Source organism: Haliotis cracherodii, unplaced genomic scaffold (assembly GCF_022045235.1).
Source record: "Haliotis cracherodii isolate W230 unplaced genomic scaffold, xgHalCrac1.p SCAF_4, whole genome shotgun sequence".
Lineage (NCBI taxonomy): Eukaryota > Metazoa > Mollusca > Gastropoda > Lepetellida > Haliotidae > Haliotis > Haliotis cracherodii.
The window spans coordinates 20,169,371-20,193,485 of NW_027266297.1; the positions used below are offsets into that span (position 1 = coordinate 20,169,371).

General features: G+C 42.0%; 1 protein-coding gene across 7 annotated transcripts in view; it reads right to left on the reverse strand.

Moving 5' to 3' along the window:
- Window positions 1-9,783: 9,783 nt before the first annotated feature.
- The window catches only part of LOC139480117 (single-stranded DNA-binding protein 3-like), a 107,017-nt gene continuing 92,685 nt past the window's right edge, over window positions 9,784-24,115 (reverse strand). For 3 of the 7 annotated variants that reach the window (XM_071263145.1, XM_071263144.1, XM_071263149.1), the window contains 5 exons: window positions 22,579-22,630; window positions 21,415-21,515; window positions 20,784-20,850; window positions 20,184-20,317; window positions 18,680-19,521 (listed from right to left, as the gene is read on the reverse strand). In XM_071263145.1, coding sequence (XP_071119246.1) covers window positions 19,417-19,521; window positions 20,184-20,317; window positions 20,784-20,850; window positions 21,415-21,515; window positions 22,579-22,630 — 459 coding nt within the window. In that variant the 3' untranslated portion in view covers window positions 18,680-19,416. Of the gene's footprint in view, window positions 12,309-15,991; window positions 16,676-18,679; window positions 19,522-20,183; window positions 20,318-20,783; window positions 20,851-21,414; window positions 21,516-22,578; window positions 22,631-24,115 lie in introns of those variants that run through there. The other 4 variants (XM_071263148.1, XM_071263150.1, XM_071263146.1 and 1 more) reach the window with 4 other exon arrangements.

Genomic DNA, 24,115 nt, shown 5'->3' on the forward strand with positions numbered 1-24,115 from the left:
TAAAACATTATTTCTATTCAGAATTTCCCCAGTATGGAGGTCGCTTTCAGTAGGTGAGAGGAGCCGACGATCATGAAGACGTTATCTGACAGCGAGACCCTGACTGATCTCACCGTCTCCTCCTCCACACGCCTCGTGTTTATGTTGACGCCTCCATCGGGAGCAACTCACGTCGTTGTGACGTCACCTACACAAGGCAACTCCATCAACATGGCCGTGTACGACAACCTGGAATCACCCGCCCCACTAGCCATGGCGACAGGCGAGTTGAGATATCAGCTTCCTTCTGGGTCACCGTCACTGTACCTGCGTGTATCTGCTGACGTAGACAACGTCATCACTGACGTTAACGTTCAAATCACGTATGGATGAAGATATTGGAATAAACTATATCTGTATGAAAGCTATATAGAACTTTGTTGCTGTAAAACATCCGTTGTTGATTAAAAACTTTGAATTAATTGTTCTATTTATCTCAATTTATTGTAACATGGAGAAAAGTTGGTCACAGTCGTTTACGGCTCCAAAATTAGTCATGCTGAGTTACGTCCCTTAGGTGTGCCAGAAACTGGTGATCGTGGGTTTCAGTCCTAGGATCGCCCTGATTGGGAGTGATCAAGCTGACGTCTGATATAACTGAAATACTGTTCAAAGCTCACTCTTTTTCACCTTCCGATTTTGCAGAGATAATCTAGCTTTTTAGTCATAGTAAAAAGCTCGTTATTGAGGTCTCTTCACCAGTACGACTCTGAGTACAGGGTATATTTGCAATACCAGATGGTTTTTAGAATTCAGCTAAGTTTGTATGTTTGTTGTTTAACGCTGCACTGATGCATAGAAATGCATAGGTAATATTGTTCCGGCTACAACTTTCCTCAACGGTCACTTCAATGTTAAACCCCAAACTCTGAGGTTATTATTTTGCATTGCTGGCCAAGTGGGGTTATTATTGTGTTTGTTGTTTAACGCCGCACTCAGCAATATTCCAGCTATGTGACGGCGGTCTGTAAATAATCGAGTCTGGACCAGACAATCCAGTGACTGATATCATGAGCATCGATCCACGCAATGGGGACACGATGACCTGCATCAACCTGATCCCGTTAGTCGCCTCATACAAGCTTGGGTTGCTGAAGACCAATTCTAACCCGGATCTTCACGGGTCTTCAACTAAGTTGCACCATGGATTTGAACAACAGTACTAGTATAGTCGACTGCTATGTAGACTTTCGGGTAGATTGTCTATGTAGTAGTTACTAAATGCCAACTACCTGACAGACAGGGGCCAATTTCAGATCTTAACTACGACACGATACATCTTTGCTTGGTGGGTGTCGAAGTGGAGGTGTGGTGTCGAAGTGAACGTCCCGATCTTAATGAGATTGATGAGGGTCGTGTGATCGCTGCGGTATCCCTTCATCCGTTCCTCGTATAATATTACAACTGAGAGCTGCGTCTCATCCCCTTATTAGAAATAACTCCCAATGTGCAATGTTGGATTAATTGAATTTTGGCTAAAAATCATTTTAAAAAATCTATATCATCAATCACTTCCTTAATCTCTTCCTTCCAAATACGAGGGGTTGGTGCAATGTTCTAAGCCGAACTAGAATAGAGGACTACGTGGATGGAGTTTGATGCTAAATATTTTACAACATAGCCCCGTCCGAGGTCCACACACTTGTCAACCATGCTGGACATTCGTCACTACTCGCCCCTTTCCGTAATCTGCAAAGAAGACTCGCCTCCCTGTCGAAGTGTTATGTGCGAAAATACGACAAACCAATGAGAATGCGCGTATGACTTCAAGTTATTCGCCAAAGAATCCTTCAGGAATAATTATTTTGACTTTACATATGTCTTGCATCTAAAAATATACCCAAGACACAGTTAAATGTGTTCAATCATACTGTATAATTCCGCATGTCCCGATGTGCTTTAAATTGCATCTAAAATTTATATAATATATGGGGAAATTTATGTGAACCATTACGCAACGAGTTGACAATTGTTTCAGGTATGCCCGTTAGCGCGAAGACGGAACCCGGTCGCATAATGACCACGAGATGGGCACGCGTTGCTATTCGGCTTGTCCCGGAATAACACGAGTTGGTCACGAATGCGGTGCTGGAGTGTCCGGAACCCCACTGGTGAAAAAGGCTTCTCCCTGCTTGTGTAAAAAAAAGGCCCCCACAACAGAAAGTTTTGGAAGAGGAGGTGCAATTCTGACGGTTCCCCATGTGGTGGACACGAAGAATGTTCAATGAGTTAAGAGCAGCAGTCACGCAGCCATGTTGGGGTGGAACGATTCATGGGTACACCGGTGTATCGTGAGCTTTCACGCGACGATACGATATATACACGTTACGGGTTTTTTTCTGTATCGATACAAGACGATACACCAAGTGCATCCCAGAAAACCCGAAGCCATCACTTTGCCATCTGATGGAACGGACTTTGCCTTCTTCTTTGGAGGAGATATTAACTGTCCCCACTGCTATCACTGTTGTTGAGTCTCTGTCTGATAGTGGTGAACTCAGATGAACAACATTAGCTGGGTCTGCCTTACAACGGCGTACATTCTCACGAGAGATGGTGAACCTGGAGCGTTTCTGAACCCAGCCTGTTGAAACCTTTGTCATTCCTCAGAATGTTCTCAACTCTCTTATGAGAGATGCCTACTATATTGGCTATGTGACGTTTGGTGAGTCGTCCTTCATCCACAATCATATTATTTTATCAACATTTGCCTCTTTGTGGTGGCAGTTGAAGATCTTGGATCAGTTTCGAGTCTCTCTCTTCTTCCTCTCTTGAACTCCATAGCGGCTGATTTGTAACCTTTGTCTGACTGAACAAGGGCTATTTACTCTGTAGCCGTGACATGTTGTCGAGGATCATATGATTGCAATTCCTTTAAGATGATAATCCCCAATTTATTGTACAATATTTACATTTTCCCTGTGTTCATTGAAATTCCTGCACTCTGATTAGCCGAATTGGTCACGTGTTATTGCATTGAATGTAAAAAAAAGTAAGCCACGCCCACCGAAGTGGACTACTTTTATTACTACGGAATGTCGGGGAATACCAATATTACAGTCGAGGGAATTCCCTTTCTGCTCAAGTGTATCGTCATGCACAGGATAATTATCGAAATTCATGCTTATGCACTGTCCAAACAACCCTTTGAGACCGAAAGCCGAGAAGGAATGAAACAGCAAACGTAAAGGCTCGCTCGCCGGTCTTTTTTCCGCTCGCCTTGGTTCCAAACCTTGCATGTCTTCGGGTTTCTTTTCAAACTAGCGTGTTTCCAACTGTGTCTTCTCGTTCTTAGGAAACTAATCCTTGAATCTGGCGGTAACTGACCATGTCATTTCAAACAGCCGCCTTCTCCCGGACATATTTGTTCCGGCTCGTGACAGTCTGACTGCCTCGCGGATTCATACAGTTTGCATATCGGTTTTTCGATTCATACCTCAATGAACTGAAAAAAATACAAAGTCAATCCTAAATTGACTGTCTGTCATCGTGAACGAGCTGTGCAACTATGTCACTGATTAATTACTGACATTTAGCCTAAAGCCTTTTAGCTCGATTATCCCCTGGGATGTGTCGATAATCACGCCCACAATTTCATGTCCAGGGCGACGTATATTGTCTCTAGGTCTGTCCATTGTTGTCCATTGCTATATATGTACACTGTTAGTCAGCTTGGTATTCCGAGTGCTAGTGTACGGACGACCAAGAGCAGGATGTGCCGCTCATAGGAAATGCCCAGAGGTTGAGCTAGAACTCCGCTCACCTCATGTTTGTCTGAGGGGCGGTCGGGTAGCCTAGTGGTTAAGGCGTTCGCTCGTCACGCAGAAGATCCGGGTTCGATTCCCAGTCGTTTACGGCTCCAAAATTAGTCATGCTGAGTTACGTCCCTTAGGTGTGCCAGAAACTGGTGATCGTGGGTTTCAGTCCTAGGATCGCCCTGATTGGGAGTGATCAAGCTGACGTCTGATATAACTGAAATACTGTTCAAAGCTCACTCTTTTTCACCTTCCGATTTTGCAGAGATAATCTAGCTTTTTAGTCATAGTAAAAAGCTCGTTATTGAGGTCTCTTCACCAGTACGACTCTGAGTACAGGGTATATTTGCAATACCAGATGGTTTTTAGAATTCAGCTAAGTTTGTATGTTTGTTGTTTAACGCTGCACTGATGCATAGAAATGCATAGGTAATATTGTTCCGGCTACAACTTTCCTCAACGGTCACTTCAATGTTAAACCCCAAACTCTGAGGTTATTATTTTGCATTGCTGGCCAAGTGGGGTTATTATTGTGTTTGTTGTTTAACGCCGCACTCAGCAATATTCCAGCTATGTGACGGCGGTCTGTAAATAATCGAGTCTGGACCAGACAATCCAGTGACTGATATCATGAGCATCGATCCACGCAATGGGGACACGATGACCTGCATCAACCTGATCCCGTTAGTCGCCTCATACAAGCTTGGGTTGCTGAAGACCAATTCTAACCCGGATCTTCACGGGTCTTCAACTAAGTTGCACCATGGATTTGAACAACAGTACTAGTATAGTCGACTGCTATGTAGACTTTCGGGTAGATTGTCTATGTAGTAGTTACTAAATGCCAACTACCTGACAGACAGGGGCCAATTTCAGATCTTAACTACGACACGATACATCTTTGCTTGGTGGGTGTCGAAGTGGAGGTGTGGTGTCGAAGTGAACGTCCCGATCTTAATGAGATTGATGAGGGTCGTGTGATCGCTGCGGTATCCCTTCATCCGTTCCTCGTATAATATTACAACTGAGAGCTGCGTCTCATCCCCTTATTAGAAATAACTCCCAATGTGCAATGTTGGATTAATTGAATTTTGGCTAAAAATCATTTTAAAAAATCTATATCATCAATCACTTCCTTAATCTCTTCCTTCCAAATACGAGGGGTTGGTGCAATGTTCTAAGCCGAACTAGAATAGAGGACTACGTGGATGGAGTTTGATGCTAAATATTTTACAACATAGCCCCGTCCGAGGTCCACACACTTGTCAACCATGCTGGACATTCGTCACTACTCGCCCCTTTCCGTAATCTGCAAAGAAGACTCGCCTCCCTGTCGAAGTGTTATGTGCGAAAATACGACAAACCAATGAGAATGCGCGTATGACTTCAAGTTATTCGCCAAAGAATCCTTCAGGAATAATTATTTTGACTTTACATATGTCTTGCATCTAAAAATATACCCAAGACACAGTTAAATGTGTTCAATCATACTGTATAATTCCGCATGTCCCGATGTGCTTTAAATTGCATCTAAAATATATATAATATATGGGGAAATTTATGTGAACCATTACGCAACGAGTTGACAATTGTTTCAGGTATGCCCGTTAGCGCGAAGACGGAACCCGGTCGCATAATGACCACGAGATGGGCACGCGTTGCTATTCGGCTTGTCCCGGAATAACACGAGTTGGTCACGAATGCGGTGCTGGAGTGTCCGGAACCCCACTGGTGAAAAAGGCTTCTCCCTGCTTGTGTAAAAAAAAGGCCCCCACAACAGAAATGTCGTCATCGGCATTTGCATAATGCTTGCCAGTCGGTTTCTTCAAGTTTTGGAAGAGGAGGTGCAATTCTGACGGTTCCCCATGTGGTGGACACGAAGAATGTTCAATGAGTTAAGAGCAGCAGTCACGCAGCCATGTTGGGGTGGAACGATTCATGGGTACACCGGTGTATCGTGAGCTTTCACGCGACGATACGATATATACACGTTACGGGTTTTTTTCTGTATCGATACAAGACGATACACCAAGTGCATCCCAGAAAACCCGAAGCCATCACTTTGCCATCTGATGGAACGGACTTTGCCTTCTTCTTTGGAGGAGATATTAACTGTCCCCACTGCTATCACTGTTGTTGAGTCTCTGTCTGATAGTGGTGAACTCAGATGAACAACATTAGCTGGGTCTGCCTTACAACGGCGTACATTCTCACGAGAGATGGTGAACCTGGAGCGTTTCTGAACCCAGCCTGTTGAAACCTTTGTCATTCCTCAGAATGTTCTCAACTCTCTTATGAGAGATGCCTACTATATTGGCTATGTGACGTTTGGTGAGTCGTCCTTCATCCACAATCATATTATTTTATCAACATTTGCCTCTTTGTGGTGGCAGTTGAAAATCTTGGATCAGTTTCGAGTCTCTCTCTTCTTCCTCTCTTGAACTCCATAGCGGCTGATTTGTAACCTTTGTCTGACTGAACAAGGGCTATTTACTCTGTAGCCGTGACATGTTGTCGAGGATCATATGATTGCAATTCCTTTAAGATGATAATCCCCAATTTATTGTACAATATTTACATTTTCCCTGTGTTCATTGAAATTCCTGCACTCTGATTAGCCGAATTGGTCACGTGTTATTGCATTGAATGTAAAAAAAAGTAAGCCACGCCCACCGAAGTGGACTACTTTTATTACTACGGAATGTCGGGGAATACCAATATTACAGTCGAGGGAATTCCCTTTCTGCTCAAGTGTATCGTCATGCACAGGATAATTATCGAAATTCATGCTTATGCACTGTCCAAACAACCCTTTGAGACCGAAAGCCGAGAAGGAATGAAACAGCAAACGTAAAGGCTCGCTCGCCGGTCTTTTTTCCGCTCGCCTTGGTTCCAAACCTTGCATGTCTTCGGGTTTCTTTTCAAACTAGCGTGTTTCCAACTGTGTCTTCTCGTTCTTAGGAAACTAATCCTTGAATCTGGCGGTAACTGACCATGTCATTTCAAACAGCCGCCTTCTCCCGGACATATTTGTTCCGGCTCGTGACAGTCTGACTGCCTCGCGGATTCATACAGTTTGCATATCGGTTTTTCGATTCATACCTCAATGAACTGAAAAAAATACAAAGTCAATCCTAAATTGACTGTCTGTCATCGTGAACGAGCTGTGCAACTATGTCACTGATTAATTACTGACATTTAGCCTAAAGCCTTTTAGCTCGATTATCCCCTGGGATGTGTCGATAATCACGCCCACAATTTCATGTCCAGGGCGACGTATATTGTCTCTAGGTCTGTCCATTGTTGTCCATTGCTATATATGTACACTGTTAGTCAGCTTGGTATTCCGAGTGCTAGTGTACGGACGACCAAGAGCAGGATGTGCCGCTCATAGGAAATGCCCAGAGGTTGAGCTAGAACTCCGCTCACCTCATGTTTGTCTGAGGGGCGGTCGGGTAGCCTAGTGGTTAAGGCGTTCGCTCGTCACGTAGAAGATCCGGGTTCGATTCCCGACATGGGTACAATGTGTGAAGCCCATTTCTGGTGTCCCCCGCCGTGATATTGCTGGAATATTGCTAAAAGCGGCGTAAAACCTCACTCACTCACTCATGTTTGTCTGAGCTGGAAGGTCCGCTCATCGATTTTTGTAGTTGTCTGAGTAGGTATTCCGATCATTGTTTATTTGTTGTTTATTGATGTACATTAAACGTTCAGGGACAGTGATGCCGATGTTGTCCTTGATTCCCCCAAGGTCTAATTCCCCGTCAACGTACGCGTTGCAGTATTAACAGTGCCAAAGGAAGGAGGATCAGCCACTACATTTGCCACCATGCCCGACACTTAATGGAGTACTTAATATACACTATTCGTAGTTAGGCTTAGAACGTTTCTGTCACTCCTCGTACGTAAACGGGTTTCTTTTCATCGAAATTAAACTTTGAATGAGGATTTCAGATCGAACACAGCAGTGCGGAGTTAGGAAAAAAAGATGGCGGGCATACGAAACAACTACCTAGATACCGGTCTCTAAACCCTGCAACCTCTCTGAATGCATTTGTCAACGCTCACAACTTTCCATCATGTCAGAACGGTTGACCACGCGTGCACTAACATGAACCGTGAAATGGTCGTTTGTTCTAGAAGCGCCCTGAAAATACCCACATACGCCATCTTGTGATCGAGACGTGATAGGTAGGATGCAGACGTAGCAGGGACAAATTACAGATTTAACCAAGGTGCTAGAGGCACAGCAGGTCGCCTTTATTCACTGGCGATGTGCTCAACGAGACATGTCTTAAAACCATACTACCCAATCTGATAATGTGAATCAGTATTTGCAATATTTGCCGTTCTCGAATCTTTCCATATCTGCTTCATAAGATGGACGCTATGTTTGAACGCGGATCGAGCATTCCGTGAGAACATTTTTAGTGACACTAAAGCAGGGATAAATCTCTTTGAGGTGATGTCGAAAATGCAGAAACTAGAAAAAGGGGGTAACTGAAAATTAAACGTCGAAACATGAGCAAAAGCTTTAAAAATATGCAAAAAGGCGTATTACATGGTACTCCGAAAACCTCGTACTTGGTGCATATCACCTTTCAGAATAATAACATGCAGAAATGGCTTAATTATTACCAAAAATGATATTTCTAATATGGGCACCGTGCTGGTTAATATATTAACCTTAGTGTGGTAGTCATTAGATAAATCAGCGGCTGTCAAATTTTCAACAATAACTTGATGCATGCCCATTTCAGCGGCCTGCTTATCAAATATGGCTGATCCATGAAGTGTGGTAAAATGTTGTTTGAATTTACTGCAGACGTTGCATTTACCTTTGCCTGACGTTTCCCAGTTCACCAAGACACTTTAGAGATGTAAAAAGGATGTTGATTGCTACTGATCAAGTGCACGTGATCCTTGGAACAATACTCGTCAAATGAATGGAAATATACATACAGGCATTTATATGTCCTACAACTACATAAGACATTTCAGCATATGTATGTATAATAAGTATCAGGTCCTATCACAGTGGTCTCGGAAAACGGAGTTGCGGAACAGGTGACTATGCTTGTCGTAAAAGGCGACTAACGGGATCGGATGGTCAGGCTCGCCGACTTGACTGATGCATGTCATCGTATCCCAATTGTGTGGATCGATGCGTATGGTGTCAATCACTGGATTGTCTGTTCCAGACTCGATTATTTACAGACCGCCGTCATATAGCTGGAATGTTGCGGAGTGCGGCGTAAAACAACAAACAGAGATGCGGAACACTTCCTCTTGACATTGAACTTGGTCGCTTTTCACGACCAACTCACGGAAAACAAACACAATAATAACCTCACTTGGCCAGAAATGCAAAATAATCTCCGAGTTTGGGGTTAATCATTGAAGTGACCCTGGAGGAAAGTAGCCTCAACAATATTACCTATGCACTATTTTTTATATATTTCACGCTACATTGTGAGACTATTAAAATATTTTCCCCGACTTGATTGATGCATGTCATCGTATCCCAGTTGCGTTGATCGATGCTTATGATGTCAATCACTGTATTGTCTGGTCCAGACTCGAATTTTTACAGACCGCCGTCATACAGCTGGAATATTGGTAAAGCGGCGTTAAAACAACAAACAAACAATTGAGGTGTTTCGGAAGGGTGTCTATTGAAGAGAGCACACCAGATATTGGCCTGACCCATTGTGCCTATGTAGTTAAACCACCTGGAACGTTTGCATGACGAGTGAAGCTTTTCACAGTAACTAGTCAACCCTTGTATTGGCAGTGTTTAAATGTGTGGGAGAGCGTAACTCAATACATACACGAGATCTAGTTCTCAACAATTCTGTTGCTTCGTTAAAGTCTGCTTTCATTTCCATATTTACAATTTAGAGGACTAATACTATTTTTATTATACAAGTATGAAAACATTACAATAAACAAGATGCACTTAAAATCATTTATTCATAAAAAGGTTGATGTCAATGATTGAAGCTGCGAAATATCCAAGTGCTGATGCTTTCATAAATTGCAGACAGTAATGTTAAAAACAATTTAATTTTTCAACAAATAATAACTTTACATTTGCATAAGTGAACATATACAGAGGTCCTGTGTGGGAGGGTAGGGAATACCCTTTCAGGAAATCTCAACTAATTGTGGAAATAAGTTGTTAAATGCTAATGTCAGAGACTTCCAAAGTCGACCAATCATGTTAATAATAATCCCAAGACATACTTCTCAAAAGAAGTTAAGGATCACCCAATTCTTTCATATTACAAGTCAATCTATCATGCCATAAAAATATGAAAGAATCTTGGTCCTTAACTTCTCTTGAGTAGTATGTACAGGGTTGTATGAAATATTAGGAGGCTTTCAAGTGCTGTTGCATGTGGGGAAAAACTAGACATTGACCTATTTCTGTTCACTGACCTCATGGCCAATTGGTATTGAAAAGAACAAAACTTGAATTAAGAAAAATCCAAAATTGTATCTGAGAATTGTTGCCACTGAAATGAAAACTCTACATGTACCCAGGCACATAAACAATAATATGATATGGATAGTGATATTGTGTTTTCAGTTGAAAAAAACAAGTGGGTCAATGCTTGATTGTCAAAGACATAAAATCACACCGACCAGGTCAGATTGAGCTAAATTGTAAATCTTATTTATTTTTCTTATACATCTGCATGGATTGTAAAGATTGTTGATGAATGCTTTGGTATAACGCAAAGTGATAAATCAGTATGGGAGCAGAGGTTGCCCATTTCTGAAAGTCCAGTATTGAGACCTGTATTTCTGGGATCATCCATGTGACCTGTCAGTTTCATACTGGTAATCCTTTCCATGGATTTGTTAAAGTCATGCAAAGGATGGTGTTGGATAAGAGCCCTCCTGTTTGGCCCACTACATCAGTCAAATTGTTAAGTTACAGAAAATTTGGTATTGATGGTATGAATGAGTTGGATTATACACTCTAGAATCGAACCACCCCTTCGGGATGACAAGCCAACACTTGAACCAGTTGGCTACCCACTGTCCCATGATAGAATGAAAATCATCACACATGTTCAAATGATTGACAACTAGCTTCTTTTTTCTTAGTTTTTAAGTTGTACATTTTCAAGTTCAAGTACACAAGAATGACAAAACTGTGTGGAAAAAGGCCGATTTTTGTTCCTTCTGGAGAAAATATGACCATGAGCAAGTCCATGGCCCCAAAGTTTTATTACCACACGTTTTCACTGTCTTTATCTACATGGAAGTAAACCATGGACTAAAGATTTTCTCACGTTCAGTTAAAAAAAAAGCTTCCTGAAAACCTCTTAAACACACTTTAGATTAAAATTTACATTTAGTGTTAGTACAAAACATGCATGTGATGAAATGAACAATGTCTAGCTCTCTTTCATATGAACATATTGGACAACTTCTTTTAACAATTTCTACTAATTTCTTCAAATCTAGAGATCCTGTGGGCCAAAGGGTCCTCATCACGCCTTGTCCTTTGACAAAGAGACAACAGTCACATGGAACGTTGGTTCAGAGGACATTAAACCTGCTTAAAGTATGTGAACAGAGGTGAAATGGAGTTGAAGGTCACGTTCCAAGAATATTGCACTTATACAGCGACAAGCATGTGAGAGTGTGTGGCTGCTTGTACTGGTCTGGACTAATGACAGTTTCATAGCGCTAGCCTAGAGATACCATGCTGCAGGTTAACATGACACCCCACTCAAACACAGTATACGACGCCCAGCCAGTCCTTGTTTTATTCGCTTAATGCTGAGCGCCAGGCATGGTAACATGTACAAGAGTGTTGTGTATGCAAGGGTGTTATCACCAAAGTCTGCTCAGGTGTACTCTAATGATCCACATAATACATGAAGTTAGAAATCGAGGATATGCTTGAAGAATTCCATTTTCTCCGAAAACATCTTTGAGAATAATAATAATGAGATACCTCCACAATAATTCATTGTTCAGCATTTTCAAGATAAACTAACCATGGAATTTGACAAAGATCTTACTGATCATATCCTCAATTTCATTTGTGTTCTACAGAAAATTATAAATCCCTTAAATCGGAGAGGGTTGGTATCTTTGAAAGGATGTATTGCATTGTCAGATGCATCTGAAGTACTTTGTATGTATATGTTGTTGAATACTGCAGACACTTCCATCACCACCCGATCATGGAAACCAGTCTTCTCTGCAAGTCTCGAGTGAGGAAGAGAAGCGGTATGCCTTTATGCCTCTAATAGCAATATTCCAGCCATAAAACAGCAGTGGACACCAAGAATGGACATCATGTACTGTAGTCATGAAGGGAATTCAACCCTGGTCTTGGTCATGACGAGCCAACACTGGGCTACAGCAGCACTCCTTGAAGAGCCTTGAGATTAAGGGTTCATCCTTGGAGGCGACAATTTTGGAGACTCAGTTCCAGGTTCTATAATATTAATGGTGTATTTTCCGGTTCATCCTTGCATTAGAATCAATCTGTTGGCAGAAAATTAATCTTTCATTAAGTTATAGTTCATCCATACTTCCTTGGTGAAGCACTAGCTACATCCTAGGGGCAACACTAAAACAACTACAGCATTTTAACAATGAAGTTCATTAAATGACAGGCCCCGATTCAACAAAACGATTTCAGCACTAAGATGGTCGTAACTTCCATACTTTTAACAAACACCACTTACGACAATCGTAGCGCTAAGATCTCCTTGTGGAATGGGGCCAAGGTCATCTGGGAGACAAGTTCAAATGACGAACAATGGCCTCCCGTAAGCTAGTCTTACAGGAAGACAAGATTGTTTGTTTGTTTGTTGTTTAACGCCACACTTAGCAATATTCCAGCTATATGACGGCTGTCTGTAAATAATCGAGTTAGGACCAGATAATCTAGTGATTGACAGCATGAGCATCTATCAACACAATTGGGATACAATGACATGCATCAACCAAGTCAGCCAGCCTGACCACCCGATCCCGTAAATCGCCTCTTATAGCAATCATAGTTCCTTTTACAGCAATAATTGGTTGCTGAAGACCTTTTCTAACCCGGGTCTTCACGGGTCAGGAAGACAAGACATCCAATAATTTGTAATGGCCTATCTCACAACAATCTGTATGTCCCAACATGTTGGAAAGAAGAGCAATATAATAATGTTATTTATTCAACACATACTTTTATTGTAAACATGTGACAATGTGAATGTAGGTATCTGTCAATGGGTAGTATATCACAGTGCAACCTTGTTCATCTAGCAGTCCTGAACCTTGTAGTAGGGTATTACAGTACTTTCGACATACCACAACCTTCATGGGTAATAGCTACTCTTTTTAAACAATAATTAGACTTTAGATTGTATCTTCAATTCATCAGGAGCTTACACCCCAAGCTCCTTGCAAAAAATGTAAAGAAGTATGGACTAAGTTTCAGAAACAGATTCAACCTTCAAAGGATTTGTCAAAATGTTGTCTTTTGTTTTGGGCAAATAAACGAAATAGCTTGCCTTACTATGTACGCCAATTGTATCTTTCTAGCAATTATGAGAAATGGACTAACAATATTAACAAGGTTTCCATGGTGATGGTTACAGCATGTGTACAATGACAAGAAAACCAACTGGGGTTCCTGCTACCAAACACTACAGTAAATGGGGCATTTTGGCGAGAAGTGAGTGAATCAACTGGTTTTACACCATGTCCAGCAAAACTGCAGCTACATCAGGCAAGCAAGCCAGTGGTTGATAGAGTGGGCAGCGACCTATGCCAACCAGAAACTTGGTCTAGACACTGTTCCAGACATTTTGGCACTAGACCATCCTCCTCTACTTACACATGGCCATACAAGAGTAGGTCAAGGTCACAATGGACTTGGTTTGGTCTTCCAAGGTCACCAACTAAAGTATGGTCCATACTCAGCAGCCATTGTGGCCGTGTGATCCCCCTTTCAGTCATCTTATGACAACAGTGGGAAATCTCCAGAGTCCTGATGGGATCTAGTTATCATAGAAGGACAAGAGAACAGACACATGGATTCGTGGGGGATCCAACAGTTTGACATATTTTATTAGAGCCCTCTGATGAGTGAGTCTACAAGATGCTGCACAAGACACACATTGGAAATGTCTCAAACTAAAGATGACAAATCTAGGTCGCTACACAACGGAGAAGGACACAATAACTTAGAAGATGAGGAGACCATCTCCACACATGAAATGAATAGAATATAAAATGACTGAGATATATTACAATATTGCCATAAATTTTGATTGTTACACTGTTGGGCCGCTTTAACGCCTGCTGTACAGCTGGTTGTAACCACCCTCCCAACCAAATAAAATATGGAGCAGCATATGATACATAGCCGACTTTTAACAACTGTCTTTAGATCCACACGGCTGTACAACATTACGCTGGGAAATAAACCTGTCGCATTTAATAACGCTGCTATTATACAAAGCAAGGCGATACACCCCATCAGCCATTACGCTGTAAGACAATTGGGTTGAGCCACACCTCTAGACACGACTTGCCTTTGGTTAATTTACAAATGGAGATGAGATGATTGAGTGACAAGGGCAGACAACTCCCACCACTCACACCTTGTCGGTTGCATCATTGAGTGTGTTTCTTTACAAGGTTTTTTTGTGGCAAGAGCACTAACCAGACCTTCTAGTGATAGTGTGAGGTAGATGAACATCAGCAAGTCAAAGATATCCACGAAAGATCTCAAAGGCTGGTCAGTCTTTCTGGGATTTGAAAAGTCTTTCTTGTATCTATAAATATCCTGATATTGTTGGCAAGCAAGGCAAACTGAGCAAAGACAACATAGGTCCTACTTCTCATAGTGTTCTGCAACACAACATAGGTCCTACTTCTCACAGTGTTCTCAAATGCAGATCTGAAGCTTGAATACTTACAATTCTTACTTCGATGTTTGTAAATGTCAATTTTAACAGGAGTCTGCACTTCAGAACAATACGAGGACTAACTTCCTTGAGAGTAACTTCCCTCCTTTCCAGTGACACGACCAGAAAGATGGCCTCGCCTTATAATGGGAACAACTATACAACCAGATGTTTGTTTGCATGAAAACATGAGTAACAATGTATACAATGACTGATCATGAGCGAGGACATCTCTCTGGACCCTGCCACAGTATCCCTGTTACCTAGCACTAGTCTCAATCAAGATGATCATCTGACGATTCCGAAAAAACTCTACAACTGTAAGTTCAGGTGAGCTATGCTACGAATTAATATCGAAGTGAGCTATTTGGCCAATTGGTAATCCATACTACGTATATTGAATGAGTATGAAAAATACATATTTATTTTCTTCAATATCATGCGATGTCTATGAATTTGAAATGTAGTAAGCACTTAATGATATGGACAACAACAGCATAGGTAATATATGCCAAAATATGTGAAGAAGATTATGGTCCGAAGTATTCTAGATGGTTGGGTTATGGAATAAGTATTCAATACTGACTTGAACACATATGATATGCCATGTTGGAATTGAGAGTGCCTTTGAGCCACATTATCAAACATCAGGTTGAGATGAAATATTTACAAAGGTAGGTAGGTCATTGTAGTGAGTGGGTGATTCATGAGGATGATGTCATAAAATACATGTTACGGTTCTCTTCGGGCACATTGATATGATATGGAATCTCGGGGCCATATGGAGGGGGGACTGGACCAGCCTCTGAGCCGTGGTGATGCCTAACAGCGCAATGGCGAGGAGGTGTTTACAATAACTAGGGCTATCCATTTGTACCACATCTACTGTCTCAATACACCAGCCGGCGAGAGCATGCGTACGTACGTACAAGTTACGCATACTCCCATTACGATGTATGGCGGCGGCATATTGTGAGCAATCAACAGGCTACAACTACGTGAACGTAACAAACTGTCACATCACATATCGTACAGTATTGCAAAAAAGAGGCATTCAAATTTGGTTTTTACCATATACATGGCAAAATGCTTGCAAGTTATTTAACAACTGTACTCCACCAACATGAAGATAAATAAATATAATTACAGGTAACTTTACACGATCAGATCATTCTTCAATGTACACGATGGATACGACGACACTGGCGTCGACATCGCCGGGCAGTAATGACCTCCCCACCACCCGACCCACCCCGCCCCTACCATCAGACCACCTTTTGCCCACCCCATTCACAAGGAACCATCTACATCAATATATATATGCAGGACTGGTTGCCTAGCTGTGGGGTAGTAGATTTCAGTGGGGTAGTAGAATTAACAATGAATTGTCTTGATGTGGTTTTGCCCCCAGCAAAACTAGTGGTTTGTGAATGAGATCCCATTCCCTCACATTGTGGAACCCCCACCCACGACAGTAGCAGAATCAGATCTTCACACAAAGTTTACAATTTTAAATCACTCCCCAATTTAATGCCAAAAGAAAGTCCCCACAAATTCTATCACAAAATTAACTTATCATATGCATATTTGATATAAGAAATTGACAAGACAGTTATTCTCTGGGTATATCCCAGTCCACCAAGGGGAGTAACTCTGCTCTCCTTCCTGGGGAATGCTGGGAAGGCGACAGCTATCACCATCTTCCGACTGTTCTGTATCATCATGTCTTCTAACCAATCGGAATCCCAGTTTGAATCGAGAAGCAGGTCTCAGTGACACTCATCTTGGTCACCTAGCAACCGACTATGGAGAAGTGACTACGGATACACATTGTCACAAGGTTGGATTGCCTCTTAAATTATCTTTCCTTTCCCCTTTCTGAATGTTTGTCCCTATCTCCACCCTTACCAGCTTTCATTCGGCTTGCTAAAAGCACGCGAGGCTGTCCTGAAAAACAACCGAAAGTGCAATTTGTCCATTACAAGTAAAGAGAAGAGGTATTTGCGCTCATTTAAAACATTTGCACTAAACGCTCCATTAGAAGCCAAATACACGTTACAAACAAAATTTAAAGCAAAAGTGTTAAAAGTTCCACTACAACGTTGCAAAGAAATTTCCTGAAAACATTAAATGACAGACGGCTCGTATTCGTTTCAAGAGATTTTCTTAGATGTGGAGCGAACATTAAGTGATTAAAAAGTTTGCGTCAAACAAACTACAACAAGTTTACTACATGTTAATAATGAGAACTAAAAGAAAGGAAACAATCCAAACACTGCTACTGCCACACCGTACTAACATACTTCCATTGCAATGAAACTCGTTATTTACGGAAGATGTCAGAATAAAACGTTTTCGAAGATTGATGGAGTACAGTGTTAAGTCTACCAAATATCTTTTATGATATGGTCAAGATAAAGTTATGTACATGACAGTCTATATCAAAATATGGACATGTTTCAGTATTTTTATCATTTTGATCAAGAGCAGGTTTTTTTGACAAATTTGTGAAAAAATATATGTTCCTACGACAATATTAGTGTGAGCACTGGCAGTATAGAAACTGATAAGGTACTAGGTGACTAGCGTTGTCGCAGGCGGAGCACACAAACACTACAGCTGTCTCATGCTCGCCAAACATAGAGTGAAAAACTCAAATTCTGCTTATGGCGTACTGCCCAAGACAGCTACACAGCTGGAGGAAAACAATACAGAACTAGAGATTTATAAAATGCTGCTATGAGTACTTGTGGGCAAGGACTACAAACAAAACAATATAACCCTGCAGAGCTCCCTCCACAGATTCGCATACATTACTCATGGGCTGCGTCCACGCTGTGATACCTACTTCCTAGAGGCGGATAATGGATTTGCATGAGGATATCGATCGCACAAACACATAAATAAAAACACTCACATCAACATTAGAAACAGAGGGACAGAAAGTGCCCCGGGAAGAAGCTGGAACACGGGGCAGCCCAGTATCAAAATATACAAAAAGCCACATTATCCAACTACATCAGAAACGACCATGTGCAGTCAGAGTATAACAAGATGCCAGCTGAAACCTATCGGACATCTGTAAGTTGGTGGCAGACAGACAGAGAGGGTTGTCAGCTCACCGAGTGACAGATGTCGGCCGGGATCAGCTCGCAGATATAAATATATAACAAGTCAGATATTCTGCACTCCTCGCTCGATCACTCATTCACCCCTGCTTCCACGGTGGAGTACATGTGCACCAGAGAAAAAACAAGCTTGTGGAGCACTGAACTCGGAAATAATCTTGAAGCCAAATGCTACATGTTATCTCGACTGTCAACATCTACAGATCTGGCGAATATATGTTGGAGGGCCCACACTTGGCTTGCACGGCTGATGAAGACAGTAGAGTTTCCTCACCAATTGGTCCCAAAAATAAGGGTTTTGAGATTGCGACCAAAGAGATTCATCACAATCATCATTAAGGAGATTACATAGCACTCGGGGCAGAGAGATAGGCTGTAAGCGTTTCGGAAGGACACCAGTGACAAAGTAGAAGGGATTAAACAGAGCTAAGTTATGGTGTATATAGTTATGCTACACGCAATCCTTGTGCCTCTGTAGCCCCAGTGATACTGCTTCAACCATGACTTCTTGTTAAACACTACATTAACCGCAGATAACATATCCCGCACAGCAGCATCTTGTGATCTGCATACTGAGGTTGCTGCTCACTCTAGCCCTTGTGACTTTTGCATAATACACATGTAACTGGATGATCTTGCTATGTACAAAAACGCTCGGTATTTTGGCAATTTATCAGAAGACAATGCTAGCAACATGGGAAGACAACTCCAATAATATATGAATATATGTGTACATATAGAACATAGAAATACAAAAATGTGTGTCGCACATGACTCAATGATGATCCCCCTCCCCCTCCCCCTCCCCCTCCCCCTCCCTGGTTTAGTAGTTTAGTGGGGCACAGTGGCACACGGGTTGCAATGCTAAGGCAGCAAGTCTACAGAGTTGGAAATTCAGTATTGTCAACAGCGTGGCTGCAGCTCGGCTGCCGGGTCGGACGGACGGACGGACGGTCGTATGGTTGCCTGAGACAGGTGAGGACCCTCATTTAATAACAGGTCAGTTTGACGGAGACAAGACATGCAATTGAGGGCAGGACACAGTACAGTACTGTTAATGTTAAGTGGAAGCAAAGATGAGCTACTTTACTACTACTGGCCAGCTGCATTGGCTTGAAGACTATTTCTTCATCATCAAACAATCCTGATGTCTCAATGTTCAAGCCTGGCTGTTCAATATGACCTGGATGAGGGAGACATGGCAGAGCAGACCACGTCTACAAGCAACACAATGTCAAGAAAACTTGAGTAGTCTTGCAGATTAGGGACAACTGAAGAAACTAGTTGACTAGTCTACAACAGAAATGAAACTGAACTCTTCGGAGGCTGGAGTCGGCTGCTGGAGCTTTTCCTAGAGATTATGAACATGCGTGTCTAGAGAGCAGAGAAAGCCGGGAGCCAGGGCTAATGTACGCAAATAAAGAAGGTCAAGGTCGTCAAGTTCCCTAATCCTGCAGTCATAGTGAACATCCAGGCCATATTATCACTGGCACTACCACCTGTAGAAGACTTCAATCGCGTCCAATGTACTAACATATAAATAATAGAATAATTTAGGTTTTATTGCATGAAATATTCTGGTTGGTCGGCGTCTTTTTCAAAGCGTTTTGCCTCCTCCTGCATAGATTCTTTAATCTTTAGGATAGCGGCAGATTCGTTTTGCTCCTGAAAAATCGTAAACATCAAAACATTGAGATAGGCGACGTACTAGGGCACATGCTGTAATGATTGTTAATGATGTATGATAGGGCTTACGATGAGGCAGCTCCCCGAGTGGGCAGCGATGAGTCACATGCGATGATAGGCCTGGTCACTCATACTGATCACCGGCCAATGAGCAGGTCAGACAGAGCAAGTAGTGACAGTCAGCGCCATCTGGAGGCAGCCAGTCAGCTGGTCTGTTGGCAGGCAGGTGGCAAGGGAGCGACTGTTGGCTTACCACTGAGACAGTCTTGTTACCAAATTCCATCATCAAGATTGTTTGAGAGGGGAGCAATACTGAGTATGAACAGATCAATCAATCAACAGGCAGATGCTCTAATTAGAAATGAAAAGAAACAAAAAAGAAAGTTTTTAAAGAAAGCACCAGGCGATCAGAAGAAACATGCAATGCCCCAACACCGTGTCTGAGAGAGAGAGTGAGAAAAGTAGCTGCTCTAGCCAGAAGCGAGGGAGTAACTCTGGCCAGCTCAGTTTGGCATACAGGCAGCAAGGCGGATGGACGAACGGACGGACGGACCCCGGTGCCAGCTCTCAGAATAGGGGAGCGAAGGAGCGAGCGAGCCAGGACATACATATACACGTGCTCACAATGACAGCTGACTTACATTGTCTTGGTACCCAGCCAGACCATATCCCCCAATGTCTGCTGCGCTAACAGGTGGCATATCATCTCTTGGTGTTCCTGGGCCGTTGGCAGGTGAGTTCTTCATACCATCCATATCCCCTGGAACAGACATACCTACAAAATAACATGCAATGTGACCATTCAGATGGAGGCAGTTCACAGTCACATCATTATACATCATACTGAATCACATAAAGAGGAGGCTGAAAAAAGAAAAGAAACATGATTCTGAGGACATGAAATGGAAAACTGGTGAATGCAGGTTGCATCTGGAACAAAGTATGCGAGTTTCCAAGTTGTTATTTCTATTATTATTTGTACTAAAGCCAAAATAAATTGCTGAAAAACAGAAGCAGGAGTGAAGCCACAGATCCCAGACTGAATAGCCTGGCAAGAAATCATGTATTTCCATCTGCAGAAACATGCGACTACTAGCACCTTACCTGACGTAACCTGGTGCTGTCACACCACACTGCTAACATAGGGGGACAAATGGGTTAGACAAAGAAATGGCAACAATGTTTAGGCGAGATCATAACATTGTACTGTCCCTGTTAGGCCCTAGGATCTGGTGACTTACCATTCATTACTGGAGGCATTTCCCCTGGTCCCATCGGTCCCATAGACCCATCAGGTCCCATTGGAAACTGCAACACAAATACAACAAAGGGGTAAAACCTAAAGTAAGTGAGCGAGGCTTTATGCCACTCTTAGCAATATTCCTGCAATATCCTGTCGGGGGGACACAAAAAATGAGCTTAACACATCGTACCCATGTGGGGAATTAAACCCGGGCCTGCGGCGTGACGAGCAAATACTTTTAACCACTAGGCTACCCCACCACCCAAAAGCTAACATGGCCACAAATTGTTTCTAGAAAGACAGACCTGTTTATCTGTATTTTTGTATCATATCTTCATCTTGTCAAGTAAGACATAAAGAATCCTCTTATCGCATATTCACCAGTCACTTGAATCAAAGGTGTAGTTAGGTACAGATCTTGTTGTTTAAGAAAGGTGTGAATTATCTCCCCTTAACCAGACTGAACGTGACCACTAACAAAACTATATTCTCAAACACCCATCTAATGTAACATCCATCAGTACCCGAAATGTTATACCATCATATACCTCTATGTAGGATATAAAGCCTATATATAGCTTGGTAGTAAAGTGTGTATCCCCCTCCGGGATCCCGGTCGCGCTACTCACCCCTGGCATCCCCGGCATGCCGCCCGGACCACCTGGTTTCATCATACTGTACATTCCGTCTGAGTTACCTGCTTCTGGCGCTGAAAGCATATGTGGGAGGTCTTTATATAAGACATTGCAATCAGCATGCAATGCCTCACATATAATCTGTTCTTCTAACACATTCAAAAAGACAAACACAACAGGTCTACAACATTACTGAACCCAAAAATTAGGAATCATGAATATTTTGGGGATTATATATTTTTTAGTGATGACTGAGCACACAATTTCATAAAATTATCTCCAAAAATATTCATGATCCTTAACGTTTTGGGTTCAGGATATAATATACTACTCAAAACAAGTTATAGAACATCCACAATTTGAAAGCCATGCCATGACAGATTATCTATAGTCAAATGAAAAAAACTGGGTGTTCTTTAACTTTTTTTAAATAAGAATATATACAAATGTAACTTTCTCATCTTAATAATGTAGCTACTCGAGATATGTAGGACTTGTTTCTGACTAATCAGCAAAATAAATAAATTGACTAAATCTTAGGGAAATTATTTCTTTAAACTTCCAAATGTTAATTCCCAAAAGGACAGATATAGCTGTGTCAAAGTTGTCAAATTGAAGCAAGGAAACAAGTATCTGAGATAGGAAATCAGAAAAATAGCCTGTGACTTCAGACCGAGAAAATGTCTTTTGGTTTTGTGAGCTTAGGTACTACAAGTCCATACGTAACAGTAAGATCTACTGAAAAAGATGTCAAGGTTGAGGGCAGTAGGCTGGAAATAGGTTTAACAGAGTTGCTACTGACTGGATATAGGTGCAAGTGTGACTGCTGTGAGAGAGAGAGTTGCTACTAACTGCTGTGTGAGAGAGAGTTGCTACTGACTGCTGTGTGAGAGAGAGTTGCTACTGACTGATGTGTGAGAGAGAGTTGCTACTGACTGCTGTGTGAGAGAGAGTTGCTACTGACTGCTGTGTGAGAGAGAGTTGCTACTGACTGCTGAGAGAGAGAGAGTGGCTACTGACTGATGTGAGAGAGACAGTTGCTACTGACTGCTGAGAGATAGTGGCTACTGACTGCTGAGAGAGAGAGAGAGAGTTGCTACTGACTGCTGAGAGATAGTGGCTACTGACTGCTGAGAGAGAGAGAGAGTTGCTACTCACCTTGTGGACTGGGCATGATGGGTGTACCTGGGGGACCTGTTACTGGGGGACCCTGGAAACACAAACACACATACAGGCATACAGAATACCAGGAACATCTGGCAGAGCAAGATCACCTGCTGACAACCTGTCATAGTCTCACATTAATGTTGGTTTTTTGTGGTCTTAACTGTTATTCCAATTTACAGTTTACCACTATTAATGTCCGACACTGTCCATCCATGTTACAGCTTACCCACTATTATTGTCCGACACTGTTCCACCATGTTACAGCTTACCCACTATTATTGTCCGACACTGTTCCACCATGTTAGAGCTTACCCACTTTTAATGTCCTACACTGTCACACCAAGTCAGTTTACCCACTTTTAATGTCCTACACTGTCGCACCAAGTCAGTTTACCCACTTTAATGTCCTACACTGTCACACCAAGTCAGTTTACCCACTTTTAATGTCCTACACTGTCACACCAAGTCAGTTTACCCACTTTTAATGTTCTACACTGTCACACCAAGTCAGTTTACCCACTTTAATGTCCTACACTGTTACACCATGTTACAGTTTACCCACTGTTAATGCCTGACACTGTCATACCACGTTCCAGTTTACCCACTTATAACTCACTAATAATCTGCCATAAACCTGGCGCTTAAATATCACAGATACAACTTTCATCCTGCTTGTTACCAGTACTTGAGTTAAGGTCCCATTTAAAAACCAGTAATCTAACTTACAATATGATTATTAACAAAATACTATTCAAGCAATACATCCATGGAGGAAATCTTTTCAAGTCGTTTGAGGTTTCAACGCATGTGATGTATCAGTGATGACAGGGGCAGAGGCCCGTGAGCTATCTTCCTACCGCCACTGAATCTTTGCTTGAGAACACATCTTATCTTCCACATCTCATTTCAAGTCAAATTCTTCACAAAAACATTTGTCATCTCCTTTCTCCGACTGTTAAACAAACATATCTTTTGTTTACAAAAAAATTATGTGTAGGATTGAGCTTGGAGCAGAAAATTAATGCCAAGAAGTCCAACAAAAACTGGGACATGTTCTCTCCATGGAAGATTGATAGTAGGGTAACCCAATAGGTGTATGATGACATAACCCTGGAATGCAGGTAGAAAAAGGTAAGCTCTTAAAAACATGCTCCTAGAAAACATTTCAGCGCAAATAACTGGTCTTAAAAGTATTGCAATGACTAATGGAATCACATCTTAGGGTATTTTTAGTTAACTGTTCCTGAAATAACCTGTTTAACATCCTCTGGAATGCTCAAATGATGTCAAAATCTTTGTGAGATATTTTCTTTTGGGCATGGTCTTGGTCAAATTGGTATTTAGGACTCCATAAAATCAATCATTGTGAAACGTTTAACAGACGACTAGGTTCATGAATGCCTACTTCCATTATCTTATCTCAAAAGCAATTCACAAATTCATAATCAAATCCTCTGTCAAACAGACAAGACTTAAAAGAGTTAGTACGGGATGCGACGGTAGACGATGTTCCCGCTGTAGAGGGAGG